Genomic DNA, 21,462 nt, shown 5'->3' on the forward strand with positions numbered 1-21,462 from the left:
CAACTCTGAACATCACAAAACAAGCTACTAAAGTCAGAACAAAACAATAGCAAAATAAAAGCAAACAGAAAAAAAAACAATGAAAATTACAGGACAATTCAGCTGCATAATTTATTCATGCTGCAATGCATGATGTCAGCCAGGGATGCGTTCTGATTGGTGGCTCCCATCATGCACTGCAACATTAAGCATTTGTTTGATTGTAACCATTGTTGAGATTCATATGTAGATTCTTGATGTCAGTGTGTGATTTTAAATCCTTCAGATCTTTAAAACATTGCTGGAAATAACTACTGTAGTGAAAAATTAATAAAACAATTAGATAATCAGTTTATAATGCTGGGTGACATCATTGAATCAGGTCACTAGCAATTTCATCATTGAAACATAACCAGGGCTGAATTTCCAAAAGCATCTTAAACTTAACTTGATCGCAGACCAACTGCAACAAATGGTCTATACGATCAAATTAAGCTTGCAATGTTTTCAGGAAACACAGCCCAAATCATAGTTTCTCTTGCCACAACACATATGCTTTATAAACACAGAGTTGGAGCAGTCAGAGAAAAACTAATGTTAAAAAGTAAAGGGTCAAGAGCCCAACTAAAGCAAACACTGACCACCATAATGGTGACATGAAACGAAACATTCCATAAAACATTACCATCTAAACTTCTGTTAAATCTAAATAAGACCGTGTGTAGATGTATGACAGAAATAAAGTCAAACTGGTAAAATAATAAGTGCAATAATGGCTCGAAGTCAGTAGTTCTTGTGTTTCTCTTTTTTCTGTTCTTGTTTCTCTTTCCTTCAGTGAGTCTGCTTGTTATCATCAGGTGTCACCACTAATGGCCAATCATCACTTAATTAATCACTTAATTATCTCATTAACTTCAACACTGCTTCAGTGTTAACTTAATTATCTCATTAACTTCAACACTGCTTCAGTGTTAATTTTTAACACCCTGTAGTGTGGACACATATAAACACTGAGGAGTGTTAATTTAACACTGGGGATTTTGCTGTGTACCAGGGGTGTCCAATCCTGCTCCTGGCGATCGACTGTCCTGCACAGTTCATCTCCAACCCTAATCAAACACACCTGCCTTTAATTTTCAAGTGATCCTGACATGCTCTGAAGACCTTAATTGGTTGCTTCAGGTGTGTTTGATTAGGGTTGGAGATGAACTGTGCAGGACAGTCGATCACCAGGAGCAGGATTGGGCACCCCTGGTCTATACGATCAAATTAGGCTTGCGATTCTTTCAGAAAACACAGCCCAAATCATAGTTTCTCTTGCCACAACAAATGTGCTCTATAAGCACAGAGTTGGAGCAGCCAGAGAAACAATAATGTTATATAGTAAAGGGTCAAGACCCCAACTAAAGCAAATACTGATCACCATAATGGTGACATGAAACGAAACATTCCATAAAACATTACCATTTAAACTTCTGTTAAATCTAAATAAGACCGTGTGTAGATGTATGACAGAAATAAAGTCAAACTGGTAAAATAATAAGTGCAATAATGGTTCAAAGTCAGTAGTTCTTGTGTTTCTCTTTTATCTGTTCTGGTTTCTCTTTCCTTCAGTGAGTCTGCTAGTTATCATCAGGTGTCACCTCTAATGGCCAATCATCACTTAATTAATCACTTAATTATCTCATTAACTTCAACACTGCTTCAGTGTTAATTTTTAACACCCTGTAGTGTGGACACATATGTACACTGAGGAGTGTTAATTTAACACTGGGGATTTTGCTGTGTACTTGTCGTACAGGTGCTTATGTGGCAAATGTGAGAAGATGGCTATACAGAACCAGAAAACATATGCTGCAGGGAGATAGACGTTTATATACTTTCTATGGAGATATAGAGCAGGTATTCATTTATTTAAATTTGTAATTGCTGCAAAAAATTATACGTGACAAAACTGTCTGACGTTGTTTGTTGAAACATCCTATGATGACGACAATAAATAGCTTTAGACGCATTTGTTGTTGAACTGGCTGACATCGATTGAAATGACTATTTGCTCAAAAATCATAAAATACACTTACTTCTTCTGGAGGTGACGTTGGATCGCGAACAGTAGGCAACGATCCACACTTGAGGATTAACTTTGACCCTCGTTCACTAAACAGTCAGTCAGAAAATGATTCTCGCGAACGTGTTTAAGTGGCGCCTTTTCTTCATAAATAAAATCCATCAGTGGCTCTGATGTCAGTGAAGACTACTATGTCCATTCTTACATCCCACAACAGAACATCTAGCGTGGGTGCCAGCCCGAACCCCGCCCACAACATTTTTTGGTCGGGAAGTTCGGTCTGGACTCGATCCGTTGAGGAGTAATTATGCTCGGCTTCCAGAAGGCCGAGCCAATCAAATTGCCGGCAGGGCGGGCTTTAATCGATGATGGACAGATGAGCAACGGTAACGTAATCATCCACGTCATCAAAGAGCGCTTTGGTTGAATTTGTTTACAACAAAGATGCATAGAGTAAAAGAAAAGATGACTGGCTCTGGAGAATTTAGATTTCACACTTACAAATAAGTCAGATAGAATAAATGCATATTTGGGGTGCTGTCTGAGGAGAGGGCGGGCTCGGTATTCGGCCCGAACCCAGGGTACTCCCCCCGTATTCCAGGCTGTGGAAGAACAAGCCGAGAGTATGTAGAGGGATGCTGAAAACTGTCAAGGAATGTTAGGTGAGTTGACAGAATGAATAAATATATGCTTCCTCTCATGCTGATAAGGTAGGCATGGTAATCGTTTGACACGATTAGTTGCCTTTGGCTTGCTCAGTTGGGGATATTCTGGGGTTATTTAATTTGATTTTATCAATCAATAAATTCCACTAGAAACAAACCTTGTTGTATTATTTTAATTTAATACTGTGAAGCTGCTTTGATACAATCTGTATTGTGAAAAGCGCTATACAAATATACTTGACTTGACTTGACACGTTGATTGGATTGATTATTTGAACGTGCTTCTCCCGAACTCTGTTTACGAAACATCATGTGTAGATTTCGCCATCGCGTCTGTTATATCGACAGCGCATTCATTTTAAAAGAGGAAGAGAGAACCGTGATCAAGGCATTTGTCGATCGGAAACATGAATGAAAAACATACGTCACTTACTCTGTTGCTCTGATTGGTTGTAGGTCTATCCAATTGAGTGCAGAGGCCTTTTCTTTCCTGGTTCGGTTGAAACACGCCCCATAATCAAAGTTCAATGGAGCAGTATCAGACTCACATTCTGACTAGAATCTGAGTATGACGACGTCAGGCTACAGAACACCTACATTTCTTAGGAGACATTACCGGCTGTCGTTGAAACAATGGCGATGGTGTACAGATCACCGAGGGCGGGGTAACCACAGTGTCAATCAAATCACGTCGGTGGGGCTTGCGCAATTCTACGTCACAGTGAGAGCAATCTTAGAACAGCTCGTTCTGAGACAGTGCTTTTGATTTATTGAGATTGTAAAAAAAGCTGGGGGCTGGGGGCTGGGGGCTGGGGGCTGGGTTGGAAAATATGTGACGTCATTATGTTGTGGCCAACGACAAGACATGAAATTTCTCTGTACTGTATGTGTTGTAGCCATTAAAGAAAACATTTAGTTTCATATTTATGTTTAAATATTATAGGCTAATGTTATTTTTTAATTTAATCGATGTTGATTATGAAAGTGAGCATATGCAGCATGGGAAAGATAAAGATACATCATGAGATGCAATATGACTGGAGACATGGAGTGGGTAAGACCTGATTTTTACCACTTCATTGAGTTTTGTTTTGTAGAAAGACAATTTTTAGAAGATTTTCGTTTTGTATAAATTGTATCTTAATTTTGATCAATGTTTTATTAACCAATTGCCTGTAGCCTATTTAATAAATAAGACGCAAATATATAGCAGACAATGTAATAAGGCACCGGCATGATCACTTGCATTGCACGTGAACTGGAGGGCGCCGAAACTCAGCTTGTGCATCACAGATTTGAGAAATATGCTATAGGCTATAGTATCTATACACTTGAAAAGTCTACTTTTAAACGAAACTATTCAAAACGAAAAGAAATGCATGGGCTACTCTCTGATTATATCATATGAAATGTGTATTTCACATGCATTTCTCTCTGGCGTTCATGGCGAGTCCACATCGCCAACTCCATCTTTGCAGCGACACAGAAAACACCAGTTTATTAATAAACAATTAAATGTCTCCTTGCTATTTTGGACACATTCATACTTTTGCCGGTTCTTTGTGGCAAGCTTAATGCGTGCGGCCGTGCGCTTGAGTGCGGCTATATTATGTACACGCTCATTATCCTGTATATAGCCTATTAAATTAATATAAAGGGGCGATTTGTCCACTGATGGCTTAAATGAACAACTACTAAAAAAACTTTAGTCGGAGGCAGCCCGTATTCAACATATTTTGGTACCAGCAGGCTATTCTGGGTTGAGCGAGCGACCCTGAGTGGAATGAGCGAGGGAGCGGAATATTCAGAAATGCGCTCTCCACTCACGTGCTCTGATCGGAACAAAGCATGACAAATTCAAACTTTATTTCATTTTCTCCGTAGCTTGAACACTCGCTTAATTAGGCATAAGAGAGTTAGTTAACGCTGTCCATTTATTTATTTTTATTTCACGTTTTTAAAGTACAATATTATATTAGTCCACTGCCAGCCCCCCACTTGGGGGTGCTGATGCTATGACGAGGGGGCTGCAGCCCCCGCAGCACCCCCCTTCCCGCGCTACTGCTCTTGACCCTTATACTGTAACTGAGTTATACCAGCCAGATGAACATCAAGAAAAGCTAATCAGGTGGTGTTGGTTATGTTTTGACAAGATCATCATTTGACCTGAATCACAAAACTCATTTAGAGAGTCAGGTTTACCTTGTTGAATACAGCAGCCTGTGATTCCACAGTATACTAGTTTCAGCATTTTCAATATAATCAAAAATATTTTTTAAAAAGTTGTTCTGATCAAGCGACTTTTATTTGGATACACAGACATCAATAATCAGCCTGTGATTCTCAACAATGGTGATAATAATAAAGCATGTTGATTTTTTTTTTTTGTCACCATTGTTGACCCAGTGGGCATTTGATGTCAATTTGACATCAAATTGATGTCAAAATTACGTCAAGAAATTGGTCAAAAATGAAAATCAAATTGACGTCAAAGTGTTGATGTCAATTTGATGTCAAGATTTGACCTCTGCTGATGTCATTTTGCCAAACAAAAAGGTGAAATGCAAGACCGTACACTTATTACCAGCTTCACTTAAAACTAACCAGATTTACTTTATTTAATTTCCGGTTTAAATAAATATAATATTTAAATAGTTTAAAATATATTAAACATATTTTGATGACACCATGATGGTGGTTAGCGTTTGCTTTAGTTGTGCTCTTGACCCTTGACTCTTTAATATAAATTTTTCTCTGGCTGCTATAATTGTGTGTTTATAAAGCACAACTGTTGAAGCTAAAAAAGCCATGAGATCAGGAGATGTTGGCAGTTTATTGAAGATGATGACAATATCATCATGTAATTGCCTGAATCGCTGATCTTATTCAGTGTCTAATGTTTGATTATATAGGACTTGTGATTTTAATGTTGTATTATAATAGAAGCCATTTAATTTAACAGCATGAGAATAATGGTTTTTTTTAATTAATAAAGGATTTTAAAAACATTTAATGCATTAAACTTAACATTATTACTTAGCTATCAAGAATCAGTGTATGACTCTCAACAATGGTGACAATCAATGAAATGCTTCATGCTGCAGTGCATGCTGGGTACCACCAATCAAAACTCACCCATATCTCCCAGCATGCATTGCAGCTTTAATAAATTATGCAGCTGGAGTTGATCTGATTATCTGGATATTTTGTTTGATTGTCACCATTGTTGAGATTCATACGCTGTTTCTTGATGTCTGTGTGCGTCTAAGTAATGCCATAGATGACAGGGTTTTGTGCACAAAATAGTTTTTTATTTGACAGTACATTATTTGATAAACAACACTGCTAGATATGCTGTAGAATTAAATTACTTCTGTCATGAATAAAACCGCTTTTAAACCACAAATCCCATATAATCAAAGCATTAGACACTGAACATGATCAGGGATTCAGGCAATTACATGATGATATCATCAATAAACAGCCAACATCTCCTGATCTCAGTTTCTGATGGCTTTTTTTAGCTACAACAATTGTGCTTTATAAACACACAATTATAGCAGCCAGAGAAAATTTATATTAAAGAGTGAAGGGTCAAGAGCACAACTAAAGCAAACGCTAACCACCATCATGGTGTCATCAAAATATGTTTAATATATTTTAAACTATTTAAATATTATATTTATTTAAACCGGAAATTAAATAAAGTAAATCTGGTTAGTTTAAGTGAAGCTGGTAATAAGTGTACGGCCATGCGTTTCACCTTTTTGTTTGGCAAAATGACATCAGCAGAGGTCAAATCTTGACGTCAAATTGACATCAACACTTTGACGTCAATTTGATTTTCATTTTTGACCAATTTCTTGACGTAATTTTGACATCAATTTGATGTCAAATTGACATCAAGGTGCCCGCTGGGGAGATTCATACACTGATGCTTGATGTCTGTGTGTGCCAGAAAAAAAGATTTTTTTTTTTTAAATATATATCAGAACAACTTTTAAGAAATCATTTGGATAATTTTTAAAAATCTGGATCTTATTCTGTGGAATCACTGTGATGCTGTAATGACTTATATACATTTAAAGGGATACTCCACTTTAAAATGAAAATTCTGTCATCATATACTCACCCTCATGTTGTTTCAATCCTTTATGAATTTATTTCTTCTGCTGAACAGAAAGGGAGATATTTAGAAGAATGTCAGTAACCAGACAGTTTCTGGTCTCATTGACTTCCATAGTAGGAAAAAATATAAACAATGGAAGTCAGTTCAGTTCTGTTCAGTAGAACAGTGATTCTCAACCGGTGGGCCGCGGCCCTCTGGTGGGCCTCGGAGCGCTGTCTGGTGGGCCGTGTAGGTCGTGATAGACTACCCCCAAATTATTATTTTTTTTATTTTTTTATTTACAAATCTTGTTATTTTCTAATTATCTAATTGTTCTTATGAATTTATATTATCAAAAACACTCAAGTCAAGTCAAAATGCATTATCTAAATGCTAATTTAGGTTTAAATATCGCAACACCAATCACGTCAGATTGAACGTTGTTCTATCAGATGCAGTAATATTACGTTACTGTAATATGGATCGTTTTCTGAAAAGAAAAGCATATGTGGGAGACAGACCTGTGCAAGGAAAAGCTTCAAAGTGTGTGGTGAGAAAATATGACGCTGAATACATTAAATTTGGTTTTATAAGGGCAGGTAGGCTACTTAGGGGGTCGCACACGGACGAGAATCGCAGCGCCGCGTCTACAACTCGAGGTATCGAACACTGGACGCGCACTTTCTCAGTTTATGTCCAGCAATATTGTTATGTTTAAGGACATTACGAAATTAACATAATGTCTGTACTGTTATGATTGCAATTAAATTTACAATTACAATTAAATACAATCGTTTCTGAGTCCGCAGTCTGAACACTTTACCTCAGGACGTAGGCTACATTAACTGAATTAATTGAGAGTCTCACCTGAAAATCCGATCATTTTCATCCACGCAGCTGATTTTTGTAAATGAATATAAAACTAAATGTATCTTGCAGCACAGGGTGAAGTCAGTATATATGCTACATTAACGACGCTTTGAGACAAATATAATGTAGTAAATTTAATATAAAACTATGTAAAGGTTGCTCTGTGGCGCAACAGAATTTTGAACAGCGTCTTGAGCCATAGCTGGCGCTGCGGAGAGACGCCGCCGGTGTGCGTAGACTGCGTACACTCCGAAAATAATGTGTTCGAATTTTAAAGACGTGCCGCTGCGCTTCTCGTCCGGTGTGCGATCCCCTTAAGCCGAAGGCGCATGTGGAGAAATGTTGTTGAATGTGGATTCAGGTGTTGAATGTGGAGAAATGTTGTCAAATGAGGCGCTAAAACCATCAAAGCTGCCGAGACATTTGAACAAAACTGGGCTGTGTTGGGAAGCCAACATAATATTGTTTTAAACAGTCATGTTCATATCGCTAACTGTATTTGATAAATTACACTTACAGTAGGCTATGTAAATTGGGGTGAATGAATTTGGTTGAACATTTCGTATCTATACCACGAATGTTATTTCTCGTGCCATTTATACGCCAAAAATAGTTTTTGCGTGCATATGATACGCAGTTTTCGCGTGCATATGATATGCACTGTATGGCGTGTAATACGCACACACTCCCCACCCCTCATCCTAACCAAGGGTTTTCAGTGCGTAGCATATGCACGCAAAAAACATTTTTGGCGTATAAATGGCACGAGAAATAACATTCGTGGTACAGAGATCATGTTGCAGCGAATAGAGAGAATCCCCTCTTGTGTGTCTGACCTGTTGTTACAGGTATGTTAGCCTGTTATTGTTACAGGAATGGTTACTGAGTAAATTTGCAAAGTCTTTTTGATACAAGGACAGTTTTCATCTAAATAGCTGACTTGACCTAGTCTGCTACAGTGGCATAACAGATTAGTAGAGAGTGATATACAGAGTATATCTTTGTACTTTTAGAATTTTCTGTTATTCTGTGTTCATACTATCATATGTGTGTGGAAAGGTGGTCCTTGGAATGTTTTTAAACACTCATTGGTGGGCCACGAGTTGCAAAAGGTTGAGAACCCCTGCAGTAGAAGAAAGAAATTCATAAAGGATTGAAAGAACATGAGGGTGAGTATATGATGACAGAATTTTCATTTTAAAGTGGAGTATCCCTTGAAGTCAGAGATTAGGCTCTAACTGAGATCAGTGATGCAGGTCAAATGATGATTATGTTAAAATATAACCAACATCACCTATTCACCTTTTCTCTTTGTTCATCTGGCTATTATAACTCAGATACAGCAGCCAAATAAATCTAAAGTTAAACATTTAAAGGTCAACTGCCCAACCAAATCAAACACTGATCACCATAATGGTGACTCAAAATGAGTATTTTTTTTATCCTTCGGTGATTCTGCTTGTTAACATCAGGTGCCTTCAATAATGGTCAATCATAACTCAATCAATCAATCACTTATTGACTAATTAACTTTAACACTCTTGTGTCTGGAGCCAAATAAACTCCCAGTTCATTTAACACTGTTTTTTTTTTTTTTTTTTTTTGTGCAGCTGATTTCACTGATTGGTTCTCTCTCCTGCTGAATTAGCAAATCCAGGTGATTGAAACAAAATACTGGGGAGGACTTTCCACCTATGCTCTTTACTTATGTTACTGTGTTTTGTACAAACCCTGTGTTTTTAAAAATAATAAGAGATTTATTTATTTATTTAGCTTCTACAGAAGTATTAAAAACCAAACAAAGAGAACATGAGTGACAGGGGTAAGTAGATTTACAAATATCTATATAACATACCACAACATTGTGATGTCCCATATCCGGCCCACATCTGGCACATGTGGAAAGATGATCTGGCCCACATGCAGCGTGGAATGACGGCCCTTGGGCGGCTCACTCCTATTTGCCAGATCTGGGCCACAAGCAGGCCATAGCAATGCCACATGTCAGCCAAGAGCAAAGAAATAAACCAGAACTGGACCTTATCTGAGCCACAAAATCTGTGTATATTAAATATGAAGTCATCTCAGCCTTAATAAGCCTGTTAACAAGCAGAATTATTGAAGGAAAGAAGAGAACAGAAAAAGAGATGAGCAGAAACACAAGAACTACAACTGACTTCAGCCTCAGATGAAATCAACTGAAGAGAAAAGAAGACATTATGCCAGATGTGGGCTGGATCTGGGACGTCAAAATGTTGCTATGTGGGATGGCAATCTACGCTAGATTTAATCAGTAGATATATTTATTTTAAAATATTAACACAAATATTACGTTTGTATCTCCACAGAACCTCTCATTTCAATAGATGACGATGAGTCCCCTGGTAAGATCTTTTCAGTCATTTCACTTCTGTGTCCTCAGTTATTTTCATGTGTGTATAATATGTGCATAAATGTACTGACCCTTATGGAAAGTAAATACACAGCAAAATCCCCAGAGTTAAATTAACTCTGTTCAGAGAACATTTGGTCCCTCTCTAAAGAGAGTTAAAATAACTCTGAAACAGAGTTAAAGTTAATGAGATACTTAAGTGATTAATTATGTGATGATTGGGCATTAATGATGAACACCTGCCGTCAACAAGTTATCAGCAGAGGAGGATTAAACAACTCCACAAACAGCATTACCAGCTTCACTTATTACTAACCAGACTGACTGTATTTCTGTCATACGTCTACAGAAGGTCTTATTGAGAATTAACAGAGGTTTAGATGTTGACGATTTATTGAAAATGTATGATCACCATTATGGTGATGAGTGTTTCCTTTAGTTGGGCAGTTTGACTCTTTTTGCATGTTTGAGGTTTTTGTAACAGTTTGTACCAAAAAACTTAATTTGTTACAAAGAAAACCAAAAACAAAGATGATCAAGTGCAATAGTTTTTAACAACATACAGTAGAAATTTGCACTTATCTCATGACTGTCTAAAAGTGATTATTTGATGTTCATAGATTATATTCACTAACAATACTCTCTAGCCACAGATCGGACATTCTGAATTTAGATTTTTAAAATACATTATAGGGATTTTTTTATTTTTTTTTAAGACAGACATCAAGAATCAGCATATGAATCTCAACAATGGTGACATGTTGCATGCTGGGAGCCACAATAGTATAAAACTCATGGCTCCCAGGATGCATTGCGGCATGAAACATGTCACCATTGTTGAGATTCATATGCTGATTCTTGATGTCTGTGTCTTAAGAAAAAAAAATTCCCCTATTATGTATTTAAAAAATTCTAAATGTCCAATCTGTGGTAAGAGAGTATTGTTAGTGAATATAATCTATTATCATCAAATGACCACTTTAGGACAGTGATGATATAAGTGCATCATTCTACTTTTTGTTGTTGAAAACTAGATCACCTGAACATCTTTGCGTCTGGCATTCTTTGCAACAAATTACATGTTTTGGTAAAAATTGTTACAAAAAACACAAACTCACAAAAAAAATAAGCTAAGAGTCAAACTGCCCAACTAAAGGAAACACTTATCTCCATTATGGTGACCAACCATTTTCAATAAATCGTCAACATCTAAACCTCTGTTAATTCTCAATACGAACTTCTGTAAACGTATGACAGAAATAAAGTCAGTCTGGTTAGTAATAAGTGAAGCTGGTAATGCTGTTTGTGGAGTTGTTTAATCGTCCTCTGCTGAGATCTTCACAGATTTAATGTCTTCTTTTCTCTTCAGTTGATTTCATCTGTGGCTGGAAGTCAGTGGTAGTTCTTGTGTTTCTCTTTTTTCTGTTCTTGTTTCTCTTTCCTTCAGTGATTCTGCTTGTTGACGGCAGGTGTTCATCATTAATGCTCAATCATCACTTAATTAATCACTTAAGTATCTCATTAACTTTAACTCTGTTTCAGAGTTATTTTAACTCTCTGTAGAAAGGGACCAAATGTTCTCTGAGCAGAGTTAATTTAACTCTGGGGATTTTGCTGTGTATATTTCCATATATTTATGATCAATTAATAATTATATGTAGATGCCATGACAGCATGCTTTGGTAAATCTCTGAATGTTGCTGACAAGAAGCCAGAAAAAAAAAAAAAAACAAGATAAAACTTAGATTCTTGTTTCCATTGATAATTCAATATACTGAAACCAACAGTTTACTTCCAAAAAAATGTTCCACATCAAATGTGCTTTACAGACACAAAGTATAACAGCCAGCGAAACTTTGAAACTAAAAATTTAAGAGTCAAGAAACCTAAATCAAACACTGATCACCATTATGGTTTCTTCAAACCAAACAGTCTATCATTCTCCCTACACTCTTACATGTCTTTTGTATTAACCCTAAAAAGGGCAAGACCATAAAGAGAAATCAGACAATTATTTTATTGATATTTAACATCTTATTAGGACACAAATAATACCATTTTGTGATTTCTTTTTTTTTTAAACATGATTTTAATTTTGTAATTGCAATGTTTTTATCCCCTAGTATACGTGGTGTGTAAATTCAATAAAAAATAATGCTTGTTTGGCAATGCGTGTTACAACATTTTAGCCACATTTTAAAAACATTTATTCTCTCATAACTTAAACATTTTTTGTCAATTTTTTTTTTACAATAAATATAATGCCTATTTATTATATATTATTCTACTGTATCATATATATCATCTTATGTATACCATCTACTGTATTTACTCATGTATACCATCTACTGTTTATACTATTGTACTATTGTACTACTGTATACGTCTACTTTATTTAATGCACTGTTAAACCTTGCTGTAAAAAATGGCCAAAATTCTGACAATATCATACCATTTTTCATTAAAACAATGCATTCTGGGTAATATTTGTCATTTTCGAGAAAGTAGCCTACACACAGCAAAATCCCCAGTGTTAAATTAACACTCCTCAGTGTACATATGTGTCCACACTACAGAGTGTTAAAATTAACACTGAAGCAGTGTTGAAGTTAATAAGATAATTAAGTGATTCATTAAGTGATGATTGAACATTATTGAAGACACCTGATGATAATCAGCAGAATCATTGAAGGAAAGAGAAACAACAAGAACAGAAAAAAGCGAAACACAGGAACTACACTGTAAAAATGAATATGCTATATCTACTCAAAATTGTGGCAACAGATTACAAGCAATATTATTAATTAAATGTAAAAATTAGAATTGAGTAATAATTAATCAAATTAATTCCTTAAAAGTTGAGCAATGAGTAAAATTTACAAAAAAATGTTTTAAACAAACATATCTGAATAACAGACAGACGTAAAAGATGAATTAAAAATTCTTTATTTTTTATTGCCAACAATGAAGGCACCTGATGTTAACAAGCAGAATCAGTGAAGGAGAAAACCGTAATGTTAAGTCACCATTATGGTGATCAGTGTGTGTTTTAATTGGGTTCTTCAACCTTAAATCATTGACTTTAGATTATGTTTGGCTGCTGTACCTGAGTTATGACAGCCAGATGAACAAAGAGAAAAGGTGGTCTGCTGTTGTTGGTTGTGTTTTAACAATATCTTTTTCACAATCATTTGACCCGAATCACTGAACTCATATAGAACCCAATTTCTGAGTTAGGTTTGCTTTATTAATTATAGCTGTCTGTTATTGTTTTTTCTCTTTCCCTCAATGATTCTGCTTATTAACATTAGGTATCACCACAAATGGCCAATCATCACTTAATTAATCACTTAATTAACTCATTAACTTCCACACTGCTTCAGTGTTCATTTTAACACCCTGTTGTGTGGACACATATGTACACTGAGGAGTGTTAATTTAACACTGGGAACACAGAGAAACAAGAACAGAAATAAGAGAAAAAACACAAGAACTACAACTGACTTCCAGCCACACTGAGTGTGAAAACAGTTTACAAACCAGTTTACTATTTATTTCATAGTTCTTGTTGAGAATTAAGAGATTTAGATGTTGATGTTTTATTGAAAATAATAAAGTTTGTAGCACCATTATTGTGATCGTGTTTGCTTTAGTTCAGCTCTTGACTCTGTAAGTTTAGTTGTTCTTTGGCTGCTGTGACACTGAGTTTATAAAACACATTTGTTATGGCAAGAAAAAGTCAAAAGAAAGTTTAATCTCACATTATTTATCATAGCATCGCTTCAATATTCCGTTATTTTGAATGACATTGAAATCATATAGTGCTTAAAATATTTTATACTCCTTCGTGACATAGACAAACACAGACAAACAATCTGCATATGAATCTCAACAATGATGACAATCAAAAGTTTTATGTCACAATGCATGCTGGGTTCCAGCAAAGTGCAAAATTCCCAGCATGCACTGCAGCTTAAATAAATTGTGCAGCTGAATGGTCTTTTTTTATTTATTGCCACCATTGTTGAGATTCATGTGATGATTTTTGTGCTTTTTGCTTCTGTTTGTTTTTGTATAATGTGTTTATTTATTTATTTATTTATTAAATCCTTAATTATAACTGAATGCTGCTGGGACTCTTGCTGACATTTCACAGTGGTGTTAATGTAACACTTTTGATAAAGGACTACACTCTGGAAAAGATCAGTGAAAAAAACTACATGATTGTTATCATATTAATACATCAATCCATACATAACTATCAGCATAACAAATATCCCCTGAACAAACAGTTAAAACAGCCAGAAAAACAAAAATAAAACAGATGTTAAAAAGTGGGGGTCAAGAGCGCAACTAAATCAAACACTGATCACCATCATGGTGACTACACACTTTATTATTTTCAATAAAGCATCAACATCTAAACTTATGTTAATTCTCAATAAGAACTTATGTAGACATATGACAGAAATAAAGTCAAACTGGTAAGTAATAAGTGCAATAATGTGTAATGGCTGAAGTCAGTTGTAGTTCTTGCATTTCTTTTTTTTCTGTTCTTCTTGTTCCTCTTTCCTTTGGTAAATATGCTTGTTAACAGCAAGTGTTCATAACTAAAGCTCAACAATCACTTACATATTCACTTAATTCTCTTACTGCAACACTGTTTCAATGTTACTTTTACTCTTTGTAGGATTTCCCTATGGGGTTGAAAAAGTTAACGGTGTAAGATAAAAAGACACACCCACAAAATGTATTTAACAGTAATAAAATGTAAATAAAAAAACCCCCAAAAAACAGCTATATACTGACAACACTGTTGTAAAAATGTGTTTTGTGGGTCACCATTGTGTTGAAGAGTAGTAAGAGTAATGCTGTGTGGAGAGATGATGGTAAGTCTGACTACGGCTCTGAGAAAACATGTCCATTGCCATTGACATTGAATTCGGACTGGATGAAAAGTGATGAACATTAACTGTGTATTCGGGTACAAATTTCATAAACCATCTCGAGCTATTACGCTCTACACCGCTGACAGCGCCGACAAATTTATACCGGGTGAAGACACCTGCCTTGTTTATCCTGATAAAGACTGGTCTTTATATTACAGACGTGTCTAGAAGGATCTGAATGATGGTGGTGAAGAACCTTTGTACATTGCGGAGTGGGACGGGGTAGCGCCGAATGTCCGGTACCGTGTGGTCGGTGACCATACTAAAAAGAAGCAGGATGCGTTTACATATTCTGCTGTAAAGACAAGACAAAGCTCAGAGATCGCTCAGGAGCCGTCCTGCATAATGAACATCACAATCTGTATGAAATGCCATTTTTGTTCAAGTGGTGCGATGTGGGTCTGCTGTGTACCATTTTTTCAATCATAAACAAAATGTTTAAGTGGTGTGACATTAGGGCTGGACGATATATCGCACGATATTGTTATGCGCATCTCGTCAGTAAAGCCGGTTCCCTTGATTAGTAGTAGATCGCCATCACGTGCTTTCAGATGGAGCGGTGTTAAATTAGTGTATATGAGCCCACACTCAAGAGTGTAAAGTGTTAAAATATGAGTGTTAAATTAACACTCAAGAGTGTTGAAGTTAATGAGATAATTAAGAGATTAATTAAGTGATTATTGAGCATTATTGAAGACACCTGATGTTAACAAGCAGAATCACTGAAGGAGAAAATCACAAATTGTAAGTTACCATTGTGGTGATGGGTGTTTGGTTTAGTTGGGCTCTTGACCCTTATATGATTACTTTAATTTTTACTGTTGTTTGACTGCTGTTATTGATTTATAACAGTTAAATGAACAAAGTAAAATGTGATCTGACAGTATTGGATATGTTTTGACATAATCATGCTGTGATCTGAAAAATGAAACTTATTGAAATAGTTTGGTTTAACTTGTTAGCAGCAGTTTTGTGATTCTTCAGCCTACAAATATCAGTACTTTACTTACAATTCAAAATATTGTTCTGATCAAAACACTTTCAAATGAATTTATTTAGAAACACAGACATCAATAATCAGCCTGTGAATCTCAACAATGGTGACAATAATAAAGCATGTTGCAGTGGCTGCCACCAATCACAACTCATTAATGGCTCCCATCATGCATTGCGGTACATTTATGCAGATTCACAGTTATGCTGTAACCAACAGCATACATCTAAGTCAGAAAGAAGGATCTTAATGAGTTCAGTGATCAAGTTCAAATGATGAATGTCATAATATAACCAACATCATCAGATCACTTTATTCTTTGTTCATCTGGCAGTTATAACTCAGATACAACAGCCAAACAAAATCTAAAGTAAACACATAAGGCTCAAGAGCCCAACTAAAGCAAACAATCATCACCATAACGGTGGCTTACAATTTGTGATTTTCTCCTTCAGTGATTCTGCTTGTTAACATCAGGTGTCTTCAATAATGTTCAATCATCACTAAATTAATCACTTAATTATCTCATTAACTTCAACACTCTTGAGTGTTCATATACACTCCCAGGAGTGTTAATTTAACACTGGAGTTTTTGCTGTGTACAAAGAGTCGTAGTTAACTGACAAGCTGAGCCATATCACATTAATTATCGCTGGCGATACGTCTGCGATATTAATGCGATATGGCTCAGCTTGTCAGTTAACTCGGCTCTTTGTAGTAAATGCCGCTCCATCTGAAAGCAGGTGATGGCGATTTACTACTAATCAAGGAACCGGCTTTACTGACGAGATGCGCATAACAATATCGTGCGATATATCGCCCAGCCCTAGGCCATAGCAATGCCACATGTCAGCCAAGAGCAAAGAAATAAACCAGAACTGGACCTTATCTGAGCCACAAAGTCTGTGTATATTAAATATGGAGTCATCTCAGCCTTAATAAGCCTGTTAACAAGCAGAATCACTGAAGGAAAGAAGAGAACAGAAAAAGAGATGAGCAGAAACACAAGAACTACAACTGACTTCAGACACAGTCTCAGATGAAATCAACTGAAGAGAAAAGAAGACATTAAATCTGTGAAGATCTCAGCAGAGGAGGATTAAACAACTCCACAAACAGCATTACCAGCTTCACTTATTACTAACCAGACTGACTTTATTTCTGTCAGACGTCTACAAAAGTATTTATTGAGAATTAACAGAGGTTTAACTCTAATGTGTTTCATTTGAAGTCACCATAACAGTGATTAGTGTTTCCATTAGTTGGGCTCTTAACTCTTAGTATAGCTTATGTCTTTTTTGGCTGCTGTGACAGTGTGTTTGTCAAACACATTTGCAGCAGCTGTAAAGAAAGCTAAAGTGAAATGAGATCAGGTGATGATGGTTACCTGTTGATGTTTTAATAATCATCATGAAATAACCTGTTTCACTAGTGTCTTTGAAATCTAAAATTGTGTTGTTACATTAATATTTTCACATCACAAACCCTGTGTTACTGCAGCATGGGATCCAGCTAGCCTGGGTTTCCCCATACTGCCTTGCTCGCAGCGTGATTTTATTCACGCTGCTAGGCAGTCTGGACACCATGGACCAGATTTTCCCCTGAAAAAGGGAACCAATCACAGAACGGGGAGGGAGCAGCAAGACGATGACGACACCGAAACAGTTTGTTTATATCTCTAGATCCAACATGGCATCAGACTCGACGTTACCTTCTACCCTCATGTTTATCTTGCACAAACGGTAATATTCGCTAAACGCCATCGTGTACAAATAAATCTTTGACCCATCGTCTTTTTCCCCGTCGAATTTCTGTCACTCTACATACGTCATCTGGTATAATTGAAGCGATTGGCTATGAGCTACGTACAGGCGCATTTGATAGACATTCATAGCGCCCAATTAACGGCTCTGGGCATTCATAAACCACGCCTCAAATACGAGAAAATGTACACGTGATTCCCAGACCAAGTCTCAAATGATCCAGCAATATTAAAACAATCAGTTTAAATCTTTTAACAAAAATGAGATAAAAAAAAAATAGGCCTATCCTGACACACACAGATATCAACAATCAGCGTATGAATCTCAAAAATGGTGACAATCACAAATATTTAGATAAACAGATTAATTCAGAACATCACTGAATAGCTACTAATTCACAACAAAAACAACAACCAAAAATAAAAGCAAATATTTAAAATTATAAATATATAATATATATATATATATATATATATATATATATAAAAATTATAGGACAATTCAGCTGCATAATTTATTCATGTTGCAGTGCATGCTGGGTACAGCAAGGTACTTTTGATTGTCACCATTATTGAGATTTATACGCTGATTGTTGATGTCTGTGTGTGTCACATTAAACTGATTTTTTCATGCTCATGTTTGTTAAAGTCTTCTAACTGACTGTTATATATTGCTGGATCTCCTGCTGCAGTAACACAGGGTTTGTGATGTGAAAAGTGTTAATGGAACAACAGATATTAGGCTCTAAATGACTTCAGTGATTCAGGAAAAAAATGTTTGTTAAAAAAAACAACCAACACCATCAGATCACTTTTCTTCAATGTCCATCTGGCAGTTTTAACTGAATTACAGCAGTTGGAATTCAATCTAAGGGTCAAGAACCCAACTAAAGCAAACACTGATCTCCATTATGGTGACTTGCAATTTGAGATTTTCTCCTTCAGTGATTCTGCTTGTTAATATCAGGTGTCTTCAATAATGCTCAATAATCACTCAATTAATCACTTAATTATCTCATTAACTTCAGTGTTACCTTTACCACTCTGTGTGTGGACTATATAAACACCGAGCAGTGTTAATTTAACACTGGGGATTTTGCTGTGTAACAAACACAACTAAGTGCATCTGACAGACAGCTAAACAGCTCTTAAAACAGAAACAGAAACAGAAAAACAGCATTTTTTGTCTCCATGCTGTTGTTGATGTTGTGGTTATTTCAGCAAACAGTTTTGTAAATTCAGCTTAACAGCATTAAGTTACATTTTTATTTATCATTCAACTGAACTGTGCGCACACATTTTAGACAGTAATATGTTTTTACTAAGTCCAATTAAAACATGCACATCCTTGAATAACTGTTCTCTTTTTTTGTTACAAGTGCGATCAAAATTAGATTTGAAAACATCACATTTTGACTAATTTTTAGCTCAAATTGTAACCGAAAATCTCTCAGCTCACCGCGGTTGTGGTCACTTTATGAAGTACATTAAATCAAGATCTCCGAGACATGTTTCATGACCGAATCTTTTGAATAGATTCTGTTCAGATATCAACTGGATCATAATAAATAACTTTGAATTATTCATTTGTGGATTTTACTTATTTATTCTAGAAGATAAAACTTGTAGTAACTAAAAACTCAGTGAATCAATGATATATAATGAGTTAAGTTAACAACAAAACTACTGAATTTGTCTCAGATTCTCATATTTAGTGTGCTCAGACTATTTAAGTTTAACCTATTTTAGCTCTATTTTCTTTGTGTGGCATTAGACACCTCTCTTTTACAGTTTTGTAACTGGATTGATGGCATTCGCCATCTTAACTACACCAACTACGAACACATTTTATATAATTTATGCCTATTAAAAATGAATGAGCCAATCAGAGTGAGTGAGTGGCCCTGCCCTGATCTGCAGGCTGCAGCCAAGTCCTTCTCGTCTCTGACTTGTTTTTGCACAAACATCACACAGCCATTCTAACACAACAAACACTGCATGTATTGGACCATTATTTCTGATATAATCAGCATGTGACATTTGTGACGTTATCAGAATCAGAATAGCAATATTTCATTCAATATTGTTTTTAAGTTTCTATGTAACATCCATCTGTCACAGGTGTGAGCAGTCGTGTATTTAGAAGATCACTGAATCAGTCTTACCTACATGATGACTCTGAGGTTCATGGGAGTACACAGCAATGGACACAAGACACAACTATAAGTACATATTTAACTGAGCAAACATTTTAATAAAACCAACATTTATTTTATTTTATGTTTTTTAGAATGACACTCTTAAGTAGCACATTAAATATTATTATAATCATTAGTTTAAATGCCCTGTTTAATCAGATATTATAATCCAATTCACAGGATCAAATTCATTAAAACACAGGATTGTTCTTCTGGGTAAAACTGGATCAGGAAAGAGTTCAGCAGGAAACACCATCCTGGGTCAAAAGTGTTTTGAGAAGAAGGTTTCACCAGAGTCAGTCACTAAAACCTGTGAGAGAGGGGAAGTAAAAGAGGGTGACCAGACCATCTCAGTCATCGACACTCCAGGCCTGTTTGATACAACAATGTCAACACAGAAAATGAAGAAAGAGATAGTGAAGTGTGTCTACATGTCTGTTCCTGGTCCTCACGTGTTTCTGCTGGTGATCAAAGTGGGGAGATTCACGAAAGAAGAGAAGAGTGCAGTGACATGGATTCAGGAGAACTTTGGAGAAGAAGCTGCACGTTACACCATCATTCTGTTCACTCACGCTGATCAACTGAAGGGGAAACCATTAGATGAGTATATCAGAGAAAGTAATGATCTTCAGGCTCTTGTTAATGTGTGTGGTGGCAGAGTTCACTCCTTCAACAATGAAGACATGGAGAATCACGATCAGGTCACTGAACTGCTGGAGAAGATTGATGAAATGGTGAAGAAGAATAGAGCAATGAACAGAACTACAGATTACTACACCAATGAGATGTACCAGGATGCTCAGAGGAAGATATACAGAGACGAGTTCTGTAAGTGTTTGCGTCTTTTGTGTCTTTAAAACAAAATACCACAATTATATAAATGGTGGAGTAAGAATCCCCAGTGTTAAATTAACACTACTGTTGTTAATATGAGTCTGCACTCAGGATATGTTTACACAACAAAGATGTACTAAAAACAGACAACAACATTGTCAAAACGATCCTCATTCACGCGAATCTGTGAAAATGACCCCAAAAAAAGGCTGAATTATACATGCCAGCCCGCAAACACGCAATTCACATGCGTGAACATGTAATATGTTCTTATCTCATGTAATTGTAATGTAGTTATCTCAATGAAGTGGTTGGAAATTTAATGTACACTCTAATCAGACCACTTCATTATAATTACATCTGTATTACATACTTGAGCATATTTTATTTATCTATAACAAACACTCTTAGCAGCCAGAGAAAAACTCAGAGCCCAACTAAAGCAAACACTGACCTCCACGGTGGTGACCAAGCCAAACCATTACTTTCAAACAAACTCTTTTAAGAGGTTCAGTCCTGTGATAAAATAAAATTAACTACAGAAAATATTACAAGAACATAACATAATGCTCTCAAAACATTCATAGAACAGCGCTGTGAGGTTACACTTTTAGATCACTGTGAACTCAGATTGCTGATGTTG

General features: G+C 36.0%; 1 protein-coding gene across 5 annotated transcripts in view; it reads left to right on the forward strand.

Annotated features, from left to right (window-relative positions):
* The window catches only part of LOC311283541 (GTPase IMAP family member 8-like), a 45,524-nt gene that overhangs the window by 19,962 nt on the left and 4,100 nt on the right, over nucleotides 1-21,462 (forward strand). The window contains exons 2-7 of one of the 5 annotated variants that reach the window (XM_084398013.1): nucleotides 8,750-8,859; nucleotides 9,301-9,347; nucleotides 9,464-9,512; nucleotides 10,039-10,074; nucleotides 19,909-20,013; nucleotides 20,166-20,813. In XM_084398013.1, coding sequence (XP_084254139.1) covers nucleotides 9,500-9,512; nucleotides 10,039-10,074; nucleotides 19,909-20,013; nucleotides 20,166-20,813 — 802 coding nt within the window. In that variant the 5' untranslated portion in view covers nucleotides 8,750-8,859; nucleotides 9,301-9,347; nucleotides 9,464-9,499. Of the gene's footprint in view, nucleotides 1-3,523; nucleotides 3,767-8,749; nucleotides 8,860-9,300; nucleotides 9,348-9,463; nucleotides 9,513-10,038; nucleotides 10,075-19,908; nucleotides 20,014-20,165; nucleotides 20,814-21,462 lie in introns of those variants that run through there. The other 4 variants (XM_084398014.1, XM_084398012.1, XM_084398015.1 and 1 more) reach the window with 4 other exon arrangements.

Source organism: Rutilus rutilus, assembly GCF_951802725.1.
Source record: "Rutilus rutilus genome assembly, chromosome: 2".
In the NCBI taxonomy this organism is placed as follows: domain Eukaryota; kingdom Metazoa; phylum Chordata; class Actinopteri; order Cypriniformes; family Leuciscidae; genus Rutilus; species Rutilus rutilus.